The sequence below is a fragment of the Macaca nemestrina genome, chromosome 14 (assembly GCF_043159975.1).
Source record: "Macaca nemestrina isolate mMacNem1 chromosome 14, mMacNem.hap1, whole genome shotgun sequence".
Taxonomy (NCBI): Eukaryota; Metazoa; Chordata; class Mammalia; order Primates; family Cercopithecidae; genus Macaca; species Macaca nemestrina.
The window spans coordinates 9245185-9260489 of NC_092138.1; the positions used below are offsets into that span (position 1 = coordinate 9245185).

General features: G+C 47.2%; 1 protein-coding gene across 1 annotated transcript in view; it reads left to right on the plus strand.

The window, feature by feature from the left end:
* LOC105498803 (SHC adaptor protein 3) overlaps window positions 1-15305 on the plus strand; it is a 167086-nt gene that overhangs the window by 114515 nt on the left and 37266 nt on the right. Inside the window, exon 7 of the mRNA XM_011771150.2 lies at window positions 11893-12019. Coding sequence (XP_011769452.1) covers window positions 11893-12019 — 127 coding nt within the window. The remainder of the gene's footprint in view (window positions 1-11892; window positions 12020-15305) is intronic.

Consider the following 15305-nt stretch of genomic DNA (forward strand, 5'->3'; position numbering starts at 1 on the left):
CTGGGATTCCAGGAAGCTACTGATGCACCACACCACAGCTGCAATTTAAAACTCACTGATGAAATAACAAATGGAATTAATAACAGCACAAAACAGCACTTCCTTCCACAACCCCCCTACCCCAGGTACCAACTAAGATTTTCTAGTTTGCTTTGCATAATTTTTATCCATATACATACACTCTCTTTTTAACATTTTCATACAAATGAGATCCTGATATTCTGTTTTGCTGCCTTACCCTCCAATGCTGTATGTTGGACATATTTTTAAGGTAGTTCACACAGAACAGATGAACTGATCCCTGATGTGGCTCTATGGAGAACCTTCCCCCACGCCACCGCCTGGGGAGCTTAAAGAAATCTCAATGCTCAGGCCTCAGAGAGCGGGGCCCGGACAACATTTTCTAAAAGCTCTTCAGGTGTTTCCAAGCTACCGCCACGGCTGGGAAATAAGGCTTAGGTCCAGATCCTGAAGGAGTTTAGCCCTGAGTCATTGACTGGGTTTCTCGGGGGCAAACCAAGAGTACTTTCTGCCCACAATACAGTTTCCGTCCAGCGACATGGGAATCAGGATCGATTCCACATGTCCCGTGGCTGCCTCATCAGACTCTCTCAGGTTTGTATGCGGTGATATTGTGAAGACAAGTGCCAGACCTGTGATGCAGAAAAGGATCTCCACCATTTTTGGTGCTTGAGGGCACCACCAACACAGGGTCCCTCTTATGGACTGAACGTTCATGTCACCCCCAAATTTACATGTTAAAATAGAGCCCCCCAATATGATGGTATTGCATTAATTAAAGGCCCCAATTGAAGGTGGTGTCTTTGGGAAGTCATTAGGTCATGAGGGGGAAGCCTTATGAATGGGTTTGGTGCTCCCGTCAAAGAGACCTCAGAGAACTCCCTCACCCTCTTTCCACCCGTGCGAGGACACAGCAAGAAAGCGCCGTCTGCAAACCAGGAAGAGGGCCCTCACTAGACACCAAGTCTGCTGGCACCTTCCAGCCTCCAGAACTGTGAGAAACAAATGTCTGTTGTTGAAGTCACCCAGCGTGTGGTGTTACAGCAGTCCCGGCTGACTAAGGCCCTTTGTTTGAGACAGTTAGTGGGAGATCCTCACTCTGTACTTCCACCTATCTATTGTGTGTAACAAACTATTCAAGCTTAGTGGCTTCACAACCACCATTTTATTATAATAGAACGTGGGTCAGGAATTCAGGCAAGTGTCAGCTGGTCAGTTCATCTGCCCAAGTGGCATCGACAGGGGTCACCGAGTGGTCTTTAGCCAGAGAGTCTGGGCTGCTCTAGAAGGTCCGAATTGGCTTTGCTTCCACACCTGGGACCTTGGCAAAGATGACTAGAGGCTCAGCCCCCTCCATGGCGTCTCAGAGACTCTCCAAGTGGCCCCTTCAGCCCTCTGGGAAGCAGGGCTTTCTATGTGGCAGCTCTAGGTTCCATGAGACCCAGAGTAGATGCTTCCAGTGCTGGGAAAGGCCAGGCTCAGCTTCACTTCTGCCATAGATTTACCAGTCACAACTGTTGGCCAGGTGCGGTGGCTCATGCCTGTAATCCCAACACTTTGGGAGGCTGAGGCGGGCAGATCATGAGGTCAGGAGATCGAGACCAGCCTGGCCAACGTGGTGAAACCCCATCTCTACTAAAAATACAAAAATAAGCCAGGTGTGGTGGCATGCACCTGTAGTCCTAGCTACTTGGGAGGTGGAGGCAGGAGAATCACTTAAACCTGGGATGCAGAGGTTGCAGTGAGCCGAGATCATGCCACTGCACTCCAGCCTGGTGACAGAGTGAGACTCCATCTCAAAAAGAAAAAAAAAAAAGCTGTCACAGCCAGCTCAGACTCAAGGGGAAGGAAGCCACATGTACTCTTCAAGGAAAGAGTGTCAAGGAATTTGTAGCCATCTTTATCCCTCAACCCTCCTTTCACCACGTATGAAGAGGCCCAGCCTACTAGATGACAGTGTGGGCAGGCAGGGTGGGTCTAGCTGCATCCCTCCAGCAGCCCAGCTGTGAGTACGTTCTGCTCCATCTCATCAGTGTTCTTACCAGGATGACTTCCTCCATGAAGGAGCAAGTGGCAGGGCTTTCTCCCAACTGCTCTATTTTCTTTCTTCCTCCCCTAAGCCATGTAGAGAGGGGTTAATTTAGGAAGATTGGCCTCTACCACTGGGCAGAGTAGCAAGAAATTCTGGGTGTGAATGTCCTTATTTGGGCTCTTAAAGGTCCAAGTTCCCACACAGGGGCTCCTAGGCCTGTGTGTATGAGCTGACCTTGTAGTGTTGTGGCTACAGGCACAGCCTCTAAAGACCATCAGGGACAGAACGCACCCCGGAAAGTCTTCTGTAAAATTTTACAGTTACGGGTTCAAGTCCCTCGATGCTGTTACTGCTTGTCTTTTTCCGTGCTGATTCTTGCTTCTACATTCTTGCATGTGTTTGTGGTTAATCTAGAATAATTCTAATGAGAATCTATATTTGTTTCTCTGGTATCAAGAATCCATGGCTTCTATAGTTAATTCAATGAAAGGACAAAAGGTCTCTGACCCAAGTCATTAAGTTGGATGGTAACCACCACCACCACCACCACCAGCAGCACCACCAGCACCACCACCACCAGCACCACCACCACCACCACCAGCACTGCCACCACCACTGCCACCAGCACCGCCACCAGCGCCACCAGCACTGCCACCACCGCCACCACCATCACCACCACGACCACCACCACCACCACCACCACCACCACCACCACCACCATCACCACCACCACCACCACCTCAAAGAGATAAGGGTGGAAAATGAGCCATGTTTCACAAGGTTGGTAAATTATAGCTAAAAGTCAGGACGAGTAGGAGGCCTTAGGCGATGACTACTGGCACCTGTAGGGATGCAATTCCCAACAAGTCAGACTTTGCTGAATTCTAACATACCATTTTCTTTTTACACTGGAACTTTCATTACTACCAGGTGACTCCCATGCCCTGCAACCTTATGTGTATATTAGACAGTTCCAAATGGACTGTTTGGGTCACAAAAGTAGCTACCAAATGATGCTCAAATTAGGCATATGACTGCCTACAGAAGGCATATACTTCGTATAATTTATAACAGGTGCCCTGATCAGGTGCCCTCTGGTACTCCCTGGGCCAAGACGTGGAAAGTTGTTTCCTATATAGTAGTTCCCCCTTATCTGCAGGGGTATGTTCCATCCAAGTCCCCCAGTGGATGCCTGGAACCACAGATAGCACCAAATCCTACACATACTATGTTTTTTTTTGATCTGATAACTGAGTCAGCTGCTAAGTGAGTACCAGGCAGGTAGCATATGCAGTGCAAATACTCGGGACAGAGCGAGGATTCACATCTCGAGAGGGACTGGACAGGATGGCATGAGATTCCATCACACTACTCACTCAGAATGGCGTGCAATTTAAAACATGAATTGTAAATTTCAGAAATTTTCCATTTAGTGTTTTTGGACTGAGGTTGACCATGGGTAACTGAAACTGTGGAAGGCAAAAACCTCGGATAAACGGTGATGACTATGCTTAGGTGGTGCTGACCCAATGGGAGAGAAGCCTACGTGTCCAGCCTGAACAGCGGCTCCTAAGACATCTTGCTGCTCTTTTCCCAAGATTTTCTGAAGAACAGGAGGTCTTAGGAGTGAGAGGGCTTGAGTGGGAAGCCCACATGGGGAAGACGATGCTTCACACAGCCAAGCTTGCCTCTTCTGGGCTTCTTGAATATGGTGGTTTCAACAAAACGAGTTTCTGTTTTCTTTGGCCCAGAACTGCTGTAGGCCCCAAGAGGTGACTTTCCAAAAGAGGCCTTAAATATTTTGAACTCATTGGTGGAAGTAACACAGCACTGCTTCTAGCTTTTCTTTCCCTTGGCAGCAAGGCCTTAAGTGTGTAATGGGTGAAAGCAATGGCTTATTATTTTTTTTAACCAAGTGGTTAAATATGCCATCGAATGACACTATGGCAGGAGGTGAATTTTCTGAGGGATGGATGTTTCCTACATTTGGCTATTATGAGCAGTGTTTTTACAAACAAAGCCAGACTCTGTGCTTTACATACCAGCCTGGGCTGAGAATGCTGAACATATTTTTCCAGCCCTGGCCTCTGTCTGAAAGCCAGCTCCACTTGGGTGTCTCACAGGCCTCCCAAACATAGGCAGTCACAGGCAGGTCCAGCACTTGCATCCTGCAGAGCACCTGCTGGTCTCTATCAGCAGCAACCCCTCCCCGCCTTCCCCACTTCTCTGCCTTCTTTCCTTCACCTGCACCTGCTGGCAAAGCCTTCCGTCTTACCAGTTCTTGCCACTGCCCTGCTGCCCCCTAACAGGCTTCATAATTAATCATAAGGTCACTCTGTGCCCGCTCTTCCTCTCTAAAGTTTTTTTGTCCACATGGCAGCCAGAAGGATCCTTTTAAAATGGTGCAATCTTGTTCCTCCTCTGCTCACTCCAAATAAAATGTCCCATTCCCCCATCCCCCACAGGACCCTCTGTGAGCTCACTCCACTCCATCCCGTCTCACTTCCTATGATCCCCTCTCCCTGCCACTCCAGCTACACTGGCTTCCAGGTCTTCCTTGACCCTGACAGTGCCAAGCAAGTTCTTGCCTCGTGGTCCCTGTGCCTGGCCTTCTACCACTGGCCTTCCTGGACTTCTCTCCCTGACTCCCTTCAGGCATCTTCTCCAGTGCCACCTCTGGGGCTGCCTCCCTTGATCATCCTGTTTACCATCCTACACCAACCATCTTCCAGCATGTCTTCCACCACCATCTTCCACCATATCTTCTACCACGTTCTCCACCACCATCCTCCACCACGTCCTCTACCACATTCTCCACCACCATCCTCCACCACGTCCTCTACCACATTCTCCACCACCATCCTCCACCACGTCCTCTACCACATTCTCCACCACCATCCTCCACCACATCCTCTACCACATCCTACACCCCTGTCCTACACCACGTCCTCTACCACGTCCTACACCACTGTCCTCTGCCACTGTCCTCCACCATGTTCTCCACCACATCCTCTACCATGTCCTCCATCACCGTCCTCCACCACCATCCTCCACCACCGTCCTCTACCACATCCTCCACCACATCCTATACCACTCTCCTCCACCACCTCCTAACACCATCATCCTCCACTACTGTCCTCCACCATGTCCTAACACCACCATCCTCCACCACGTCCTCTACCACATTCTCCACCACCATCCTCCACCACATCCTCTACCACATCCTCTACCACTGTCCTACACCACGTCCTCTACCACGTCCTACACCACCATCCTCCACCACCGCCCTCCACCATGTCCTCCACCACATCCTCTACCATGTCCTCCATCACTGTCCTCTACCACTGTCCTCCACCATGTCCTCCACCACCATCCTCCACCACATCCCATACCACTGTCCTCCACCACCTCCTAACACCGTCATCCTCTACTACTGTCCTCCACCATGTTCTACACCATCGTCCACCACATCCTACACCATGTCCTCCACCACCATCCTCCACCACATCCTACACCATGTCCTCTACCACCGTCCTCCACCACATTCTACACCATGTCCTCTACCACGTCCTCTACCACATCCTCCACCACCGCCCTCCACCACCATCCTCCACCACCATCCTCCACCACGTCCTACACCACCATCCTCCACCACTGTCCTCCACCACATCCTATACCACGTCTTCCACCACCATCCTCCACCACTGTCCTCCACCATGTCCTATGCCACCATCCTCCACCACCATCCTCCACCACGTTCTATGCCACCATCCTCTACCACCACCCTCTATCATGTCCTCCACTGCCATCCTCCATCTTCTTTGTTTTACATTGTCTTCCTTGCTGTGTTCATTTCCTAGGGCTGTTATAACAAAATGTCAAAAACTAGGTGGCCTGAAGCAACAGAAACTGATTCTTTCACCATTCCAGAAGCCAGGAGTCTGAAGTCAGGCAACAGCAGAGCCATCCATACTCTAGGGGAGATTCCTTCCAGCTTCTGGTGGCCCAGCCATTTCTTGGCTTGTGGTAGCATCCCTCCTCTCTCTGCCTCCCCTTCCTATGTGTTTGGGCCACTCTTCTTGTCTATTATAAGGACACTTGTCCTTGGATTTAGAGCCCTCCCCAATCCAGGATAATCTCATCTCAAGATCCTTAACTTAACCACACCTGTAAAAACTCTTTTCCACAGGCTCCAGATGGTCAGGGGGCATGACTTTTGTGGGGGGCACCCTTCAATCCACTACAGAGGTGTATTTTTATTTATTTATTTATTTTCAGTGTCCACTGAAACTGTCCCTAGATCCTAGGGCAGGGCCTTGTGCACAGTAGATGCTCAAAAAATGTCTGCTAAGTAGAGTCTTCAGTAAATATTTTGCACATTTTTTGTGTGTGTGCTCTTGTCCAAGAATTTCCCTAGGGTATGTACCTGGAGGTCAAATCACTGTTTTGGACATCTTCAACTTTTCTGAAATGGTCATTTTACTTTATAATTCCACGGGTAGTATACGAGGTCTCCTTTTGTTCAACAATTGACAGTTTTAGACTTTTAAATTCCCACAAATCTGATGGGTGCAAAATGCTATATCCTTATTACTTTAATTTGCCCTATCCAGGGCTAGGACATGTACTAAGAAACTCATCATAGCAGAGTGGCTGAATGTTGGATTTCTTATTCTTCTCTGATTAAAAAAAAAAAAAAAAAAAAAAAGGAAAGAAAACTGGATCAAATTCAGAGTGCATGGCTACATTGAATAAACAAACTAAGGTTGTCTGACCAGTCTGAGATTGAGGAGCCCTCATCTCTCTGGTAGAATTCATTAGTTTTTGATATTCCTTTTAAGGAGTGTGGGTTATCAGCTCACTAAGATGAAAAGACAGCCAATCTTATTTAGCAGGACTTTTCCTCATTTGAGCAGTGACTTCGAGTGTCTTCAAGGGTCCGCATTCCCTGGACAGCTGCTCTGCAATGTGGCTGGATCAGAGGCTACCGGTGTCTGGATGAGTGGCCACTGGAGAACCCCAGATGGACTGTGGGAGCCAAGCCACCCTGGAGAGGCTGATAGACAGCACCTGGGACCTGTGAACCGTGGGGCTGGGGTGTGGTTTCCTGAAAGTGGGGCATGGATCCCGAGAAGTTTTTTGCCTCGGCTCGGGCAGGGTCTCGCTGTTCATGCAAAGCTTGCCAAGGCAGTGGCCTATGCCAGAAGTGTGCAAACAGCTCACTGTGTGGGACATGAAGGCTGGAGCATTGGCTCACAGTTCTAATGTGGAAACTGAGGATGGTCTTAGTCCATAATAGCAGAGGAAGGACACGATGCCTGCACAGCAGGCAGGGCTCTCTGCTGCCAGCCCACGTACTGGGACGTGGGGTGCAGCAGCGAAGTGAAGTGGGTTCTCAGCTTGTGTGAACTAGTTTTAACTAAACTAAACCTCGGAGAGAAACTGTACATTAGGGATTATGCTCATCATGGCAGCTCAAACAAATAAGAAAGAAATGGAAGAGCTGGCTGGGCATGGTGGCTCATGCCTGTAATCCCAGCACATTATCACTTGAGGCCAGGAGTTCGAGACCAGCTTGGCCAACATGGTGAAACCTGTCTCTACTAAAAATTAGCTGGGCGTGGTGGTGGGCACCAGTAATCCCGCCTACTAGGGAGGCTGAGGCAGGAGAATGGCTTGAACCCGGGAGGCTGAGGTTGCAGTGAGCCAAGATCACGCCATTGCACTCCAACCTGGGCGATAAGAGCGAAACTCCATCTCAAAAAACAAACAAAAAGAAATGGAAGAGCTGGTAACATTTACTTCCATTTTGAAAACTTCACAGGCTGCATTTCACAGTAAAAACACTGATCATCTACTCATGTAAAGTAAGAAATCAGTCCTTCCACATTCAAAGTGATTAAGAAATGTATTTCCAGGATGGAAAGATGAATTTTTATCCATCATAATAACCTAATGTGGTTGTGTCTTGAGATACTAACTGACAGTGTAATGCTTTCACGGCTAACAAGACAGCTTAAACTTTTATTTTTCTCTTTATTTTAACCTTCTTGAAGACAAAAGATATCTTTTAAAATATATTTTTATAATACACATAATATTAATACAGGAACGCATGTTAATAATTTATAAATAGACACTTATTGGGGATGCATGGTTGGAAAGTTCTTTGTGGTAGGCATGAGTGAGAAGCAGCATGGATACCTGTGACTTAGAGAAGGGGTTCAGTGGGTGTGACGGGCATTCCTAATATCCTGCACTCCTATCCTTCCAAACTTGCAGAAGATGGCATCTGCCAGCCCTCTCCTGCTTGGGAGACGCCCATGACGGTTCTGTGTGACAGTTTGGGAGCAGAACAGAAGGTGCATTTGGTACTGGTGCAAGGCCCTGCTGTCTGTTTCTTCTGCAGGTTGTGGGAAAGGCCTTGCGTTGAGTTCCAGGATCAAAAGATCAAACCAGCCTGGGCCACTGAGTCACCACAAGAGGATGGCTGCCTTAGAGAGGTGCCCAGAAATGAGTGAGCAAGAATGAAATGGTTGCTTTCAGCCAGAGACATTGGGATTGTTTCTTACTGTGGCGTAACTTGCACACCCTGACTCACAGAATAGGTGTCACAGGGAGGGTGTTGAGTGTGCGCTCAGATGAACAAGCCTCGCACCAGTTTACTGGAGGCCCTGTTGTGGCAGGCAGATGGCCAGGGGCAGCCCTGAGCACCAAGCTGGGAGCAGCTACTAGCCTCTGGACTTATTTGGGGAGATGAAGCTGAGAACTGGCAGTCTCATGGATTGGGATGCATCTGGGCACTGCCTTCTCATCCGCCACTGTTAACCATTCTTCAGGGAGCAGGAGATGAGAGTTGACATGCCAGGAGCTACCATATGGCAGAAAGCCACCATGTTCCCAGCTCCTACAGTGTGTCTACAGGGCCACAACACATTCCTAAGGGAGTGGTTTGCTCTCAAGTTGCCCATCTCAGGTATGGAGTAGTCCTTGTGGTGTGACCTGCTGAGAGTCCCCTTGCTGATGTCGTTGCTCAGTTGGCTGCTCTGGGGCAGCTTGGGCTAGTCCTCTTAGAGAGTGGCTTCAGCTTTTTTTATTGGTCGGGGCTAAGCAAGAGAGAAACGATTGTTGGCAAAGGATCCTTGCTTCTAAGTAAATGAACTATTGCAGGCCGTTGGTACGAGTTTCACCAATGGGCAGTTTCCCCAAATGAGAAGGACTGTGGAATTCCCTGTTTAGCTGACCTTTGCATTGAGCTGTTTTAGATTTTGTGTCATTTGGAATCTCGATTCTGTGCATGAACGCGCCGCACATCTCTCTCGGTTTCTTCTCCGTTGCTTCTGAACGACATCTTTGGTTTTGTTGTTTCCTCAGGGAGAGGTGAAGCCCAGCAGGCTTGATGACTGCCTTTGGGGAAGGCCTCATTATTTGGTGCACACATCAAATCACACAAGGCAGGCTAGAAGACAGTGACTTTTGGCTAAGTGTCAACACTCTCAGGAGAAATACCAGGCCCAGGGAGACAAAGTCCAGGTTTAACTTTGGATTTGGAGTGAGTTTCTGGAACGTGTAGAGGCCATTTTGTAGAAGGAATCCTCAGACCAAAGCAACAGGTGACTTGTTTTCTCTGTTCATTGAGGACTCTGCCAGGTGCCAGGAGCTGCAGGCATGTGTTAACTCCCGAGAGTCCATGGGTCTGCTCACTATCTGCAGGGCCTGCCGCCCTACTAGTCACTTAGAGCAACATGGCCCATTTCTCAGCATGTAGAGTGCTTTTACCTCAAGCCCAGATCTGCTCCAAATGTCCTGGACCTTTCCCACAGAGGCCCCTTCCCAGGCTTCGTGCTCTCAGATGTGTAGAAGGTTAGTGGCGTGTGGATGAGATTGTACAGCCCACTCTCAATAGATCGTATTCTTCATTCTTCATCTTAAAGGCTAGGGTACCTATTTTCTCCTTAAAAAAATAAGCTACCCTTTCTGAGCCTTTTCCAGTCTTTTTTCTGGTTCTCCAAAACACCGACCAGCCAGTCCTGTTGGCTGGTGCTGATGCTGGATGGCAGGGCCGGGGGGGCGTGGCACAGGACAGGTCAGGGGAACGAGGTGTCTCACTGGCTTTCCCTCGCTCAGGCCTGGACTCCTACTTCCTTCTTAGCTGGAAAGATGGTTGCATGTGTACCTGTCAATGACCTGCACAACTGTAACAGCTGCTTGGTATTGCTTTGTGATGACCTGGGGGCAATACTTAGTAAATAATGTCAATACTAAAATAATATCAATAATCGATCATCAAAAGGCAACCAGGATGCCTGAAACTTTGTAGACAAATCTCTTGGCGATATCTAAAATAAGACTGCGGTATCCAAGGGGTTGCATTGCCACCCAAAGCAGCAATACATTCGCACTTGCTCTTCCGAGGAAATACATTTCCTGTGTCCACAGAAGTCACCCTGCCCTGGATTCTGGGGGAGAAGTAGCTGAGGCCCCAGGGCCTGGCTGGCTGCCTCCGGGGTAAAGTCCCAGTGCTGCGTTATGCTGAGAGGCTCCCCACTGTGCAGAGGCAGCGGTGTCTGTCTCTCTGTCCCCTCCCTGACAGCTTTCGTCTTTCCAGTATGTACTGGCTTCTCCTATAGGCAGGGCACAGTTCCGTGTCTCCCTAATCACTGCCAGGGCTGGGGAACAACTCATGAGGAAATGCGTCCTCCTCACTGCAGGGACCAATGCGGCTTTTGGAGGAACCCTCCTTGGCATGCGATTGTCTGCAGGAGAAAGGTGGGGTGTGATAAAGGCAGCTGTCATCCTTCCCAGGAATTCCCAAGAATTCCTTTCTCCCATTGGTAAAAAGATCATGCTAGGCTCCTCATGGCGACAGCCCTGTGGCTCTTTCAGGAGGGACATGTGGACGCTTGTGGTAGGGCAGGGTGGAAATGGGTCTGGAGACTAGAGGTATTTTCCAGGACCCTGGAGAAAAAGTACTATTTCCTTATGAGGCAGAGGCTGGCCCTCTTTTCTCTGAAAGTTTCACATAGATAATCCCACAGCCTTGCCACTAGGACAGCATGTCCTTGTGTAACAGCTGGTGCCTGCTTCGAGCATAAGGACTGCTCCAGGCCTCACCACCAGCCTTGGAGTGGCCTCATTTTGGCCTACCGCCACCCCTAACTTTTATCTACTCTACACAAGCTGCTTTTCTGAGAATCTGCATGAATATCCAGTCTCAAATTTATGTAGATGCATGTGTCATGTTAATGGCATGTCACACTGATAATTAATATCCCTTTATATTCATCTTCGAAGGTTTCCTTATTGTTTTGAGTGGCCACATAGGGTGGTCAACACTTTACCCCCACTAAGAAGTAAGTGAACAACTTGCTGTAAGTCCACTGAATAAATCAAGATTCATTCATCAGGTGCTGGTTCCAGTCCGTTTTTTTAAGGCCTCATGGGTTTAAAGGGGCCTAGTTCACGTCGAGATCAGGCTCTTTGTCATGCTGAAGTCTCCTTCTAAACAATTTTTCCCTATTGACATCAGAACTGATGCTTTATAGACTCTAAAGAAATTGAAGACCATCAAACTGAACTTGAAAATTATTTAATTTATTTAAAAATGAAACCTATAATTTTGTAGACAATAGGCTATTAAGAAATGCGTGCCTACTGTGAAATGTTGTAGCCGTAGGATTCCCTACCCAGAGATGAAGCTGCGGTTGGATCTGCTAGGACATATTATGGAAGAAGCATGCACTTCTCTGTCCCTCTGACCTCAGCAAGGGCTCTTTGTAGAGGAGCCCAGGTAGCACCAGTGTCTGTCTCTAATAGGCCCATGTCACTTGCTTTCCCAGCTTGTCACATTTTGGAATGCTGTGATGGGCTGGCCCAGGATGTCATCGGCTCCATAGGACAAGCCTTTGAGCTCCGGTTTAAGCAATATTTACAGTGTCCTACCAAGATTCCCGCTCTCCATGATCGGTGAGTAGTGCTGTGACACCATTTGCAATAGCCTATGTGGGTTTCATGACCTTTCCTCTTGAAACCACGTCCCTGAGCTGTGCTCTGGACAGGCACAATTAATCACAGGGCTTCCTGGGCTCTGAGACACCTGGTTGGTGCCGGGATATGGCACAGAAAACCAACAGATGGAAGCCAACATATGGATGATGCTTTGAATGTGTAGAAAAACATTTTCTTGAAACTATAGTGACGGTCGCCAAGGTTACAGAAAAGCGACTTCATTATAAATTTTTTTGTTCTGTTTCCTCTGCAGCCATGTGATGCTTCCATATGTCACCTCTTCGGGTCTATGTCACCACCGGTTCTGTGTGTCCCATTGTCCTTGTCATTACGATTAGCCAAAGTCGTGCTGCAAGAGGTCCCCTCCGTGAGGCACTGTGCTGGCTACCAGCATAGTTTCTGCTTCACTGGCCTTTGCAGCTTAATGACTTGGTAGTTTGTTTACCTTCCAGGCGGCCCTGAGCAAGTTCTGTAAACTCCTTGAGTCTCAGCAGCTTTATCTGTGAAGTACGAATAAGAGTGGCACCATAGGTTTTTTTTAATGTTCAACAAAATAGTGAGTGTGAAGAGGAGTTGGGAGATGTTTAGTTTATTATAAAAAATGTTCAGGTTCTATCACTGAGTTTCCTTAGGATGTAAGAATATTCCATACAGCATCAAGCATTAAAAGAAAAGTAATATGGGGCATTTCGGTCGTTCAATATTCTGTCCTTGATTGAACTTGCATAATGAAAATCTATTCTAATGGTGTGTTCACCATAAACAAAACTTTACTATTCCTAAATTTACTCTGTACTTTTTTCAAACTTCTAAAGCCACATTCTTCTATGCCTTAGTTCTAGAGTCAGACTCTACCTTTGCTTTTATGATTGTGAAGCCTTCTTTCATCTCCCTTCTCAGTCTTTGCCTTTCTTCAAAGAGACTTTTCATTTCTTTTCCTCTTTCCCTGGAGAATTCTGTTTAAGACATTCATTTTGGAGGTGCCTCTGCAGGACCCACCGTTTCCACGTTGCTAAAAACTTCACTCCAGAGGTTGAAAATGCTAGAATTCAATTCTCCCTTATGGCCATCACATTAAAAAAAATAATAAGAAAGAAAGAAACTTCAACAAATTGGGACAGGAAGACGTGTATAGAAGAGTTAGAGGCAAACAGTGACAGCAACCCAAATGTAGGTAGGAGAGTGAGGAAACATTTTTTATTTTGTATATAATAGGACATAATAGTTAATAAGAATTCACCAATATACATGTACTACCAGCATAAATCTCAAAATTTATAGTGAAATAAAAAAGAGCAAGTTACAAAAGGATATGAACCATTTATGAAAATTTTGAAAATATGCATGATTGCATCTATAGTATATGGATAAATAAATATGTGGAATACATAAATACACAAGGCCAGGCACAGTGGCTTGTGCCTGTAATCCCAGCACTTTGGGAGGCCGAGGTGGGCGGATCACCTGAGGTCAGGAGTTTGAGACAAGCCTGGTCAACTCAGTGAAATCCCATCTCTACTAAAAATACAAAAATTAGCTGGGCATGGCGATGCACATCTGTAGTCCCAGATACTTGGGAAGCTGAGGCAAGAGAATCACTTGAACTAGGGAGGTGGCAGTTGCAGTAAGCTGAGATTGTGCCACTGCACTTCAACCTGGGCAACGAGCAAGACTCCATCTCAAAAAATCAGACACACAAACAACAACAAAATAATGCAAAAATACTATACATAACTCCAGGATATGTGAGGACATGGCAGGGGTGTGGGTGGATGGGTTGTGTTTGACTGTATTTGTCAAGCATATCCCCCTACACCATTTTATAATAAAAATGTTCCAATATACACAAAGAACTGTATAGACACCATCTAGCTTCTACCATTAACATTTTACTTATAATATATCTGTGTATCCATCCAACATAAGTTTGCCAAATTTTATTAAAAAGGGAAGCATGTAATTGATAAAAGAAAAATTTCAGCGAGATTAAATTTAAAGGAGTTTAATTGAGCGATGAACAATTCACGCACAGAGCAGCCTCCCAGCCAGGATAGACTAGGGGACTCCAGGGCAGCCACGTGGTGGAAGAAGATTTATGGACAGAAAAAGGAAAATGACCTACAGAAAATGGAAGTGAGGTTCAGAAACAGCTGGATTGGTTGCGTTTGCCTTATTTGAACACAGTTCAAACAGTTGGCTGAATTTGATTGGCCAAAACTTGGTGATTGGCACAAGAGTAGGCTACGGTCTGTTTACACCTCCACTTGGATAGTTCAGGATGTACAGAGAAACCTTTAGGCCATATTTAAATATGTAAGGAGGTAGCTTTAGGCTAAACTTGATTTAACATGATAAATCAAAAAGTTAACATTTAATCTCCATGGGGGATGCATAAGTATATTTCATGTTAATTATTATGCTAGCCTTTGTTTCTGAAATGTTGAATAAGAGCCAAATAAATGCTCTTAAGATAATACATACAAAAATGAATGGAAGGAGTTAGTTTAACTACCATACATACTCCTTTGGCAGTGTACCTAAAGTATGAAGTTCTGTACATGTTTGTATATGGTGAAGTTTGAAGGACTTTTGGGGAAAGAAAATATAGTAGACAGGATCTTATCCACTGAGAAAAATGTCACCTCCAAATGCAAGTATTGGCATATCATTTCCGTTTTTGGTTGTTTTTTTTTTTTCTTTTTTTTTTTGACGGAGTCTCACTCTTTCACCCAGGCTGGAGTGCAGTGGCGCGATCTCGGCTCTCTGCAAGCTCCGCCTCCTGGGTTCGTGCAGTTATCCTGCCTCAGCCTCCCGAGTAGCTGGGACTACAGGCGCCTGCCACCATGCTTGGCTAATTTTTTGTATTTTTAGTAGAGACAGGGTGTCACTGTGTTAGCCAGAAAGGTCTCGATCCCTTGTGATCCGCCCGCCTCAGCCTCCCAAAGTGCTGGGACTACAGGCGTGAGCCACCGCCCCCAGCCGGCCTATCATTTCTAAAGCAGAATAGCGACAAAGGGCCCTGCCTGTAGCTTCATACTGTCGGTGACCTGACACCCGCCTCACCTCATCCTGCAGAGGCTGCTGGTGTCTGCAGGGTACTGTCTGAGAGAGGGGCGAGGGGAAGCCCTGCCTTCCGTTCCAGCTCCATTCCTCCAACTGGAAGCAGCCTGGGAGCATGAGAGAACCCCACTGCATCCAGCTGTTCCAGCCCCATTCTCTGGGGACCTGACCTGTGGCCGTACTG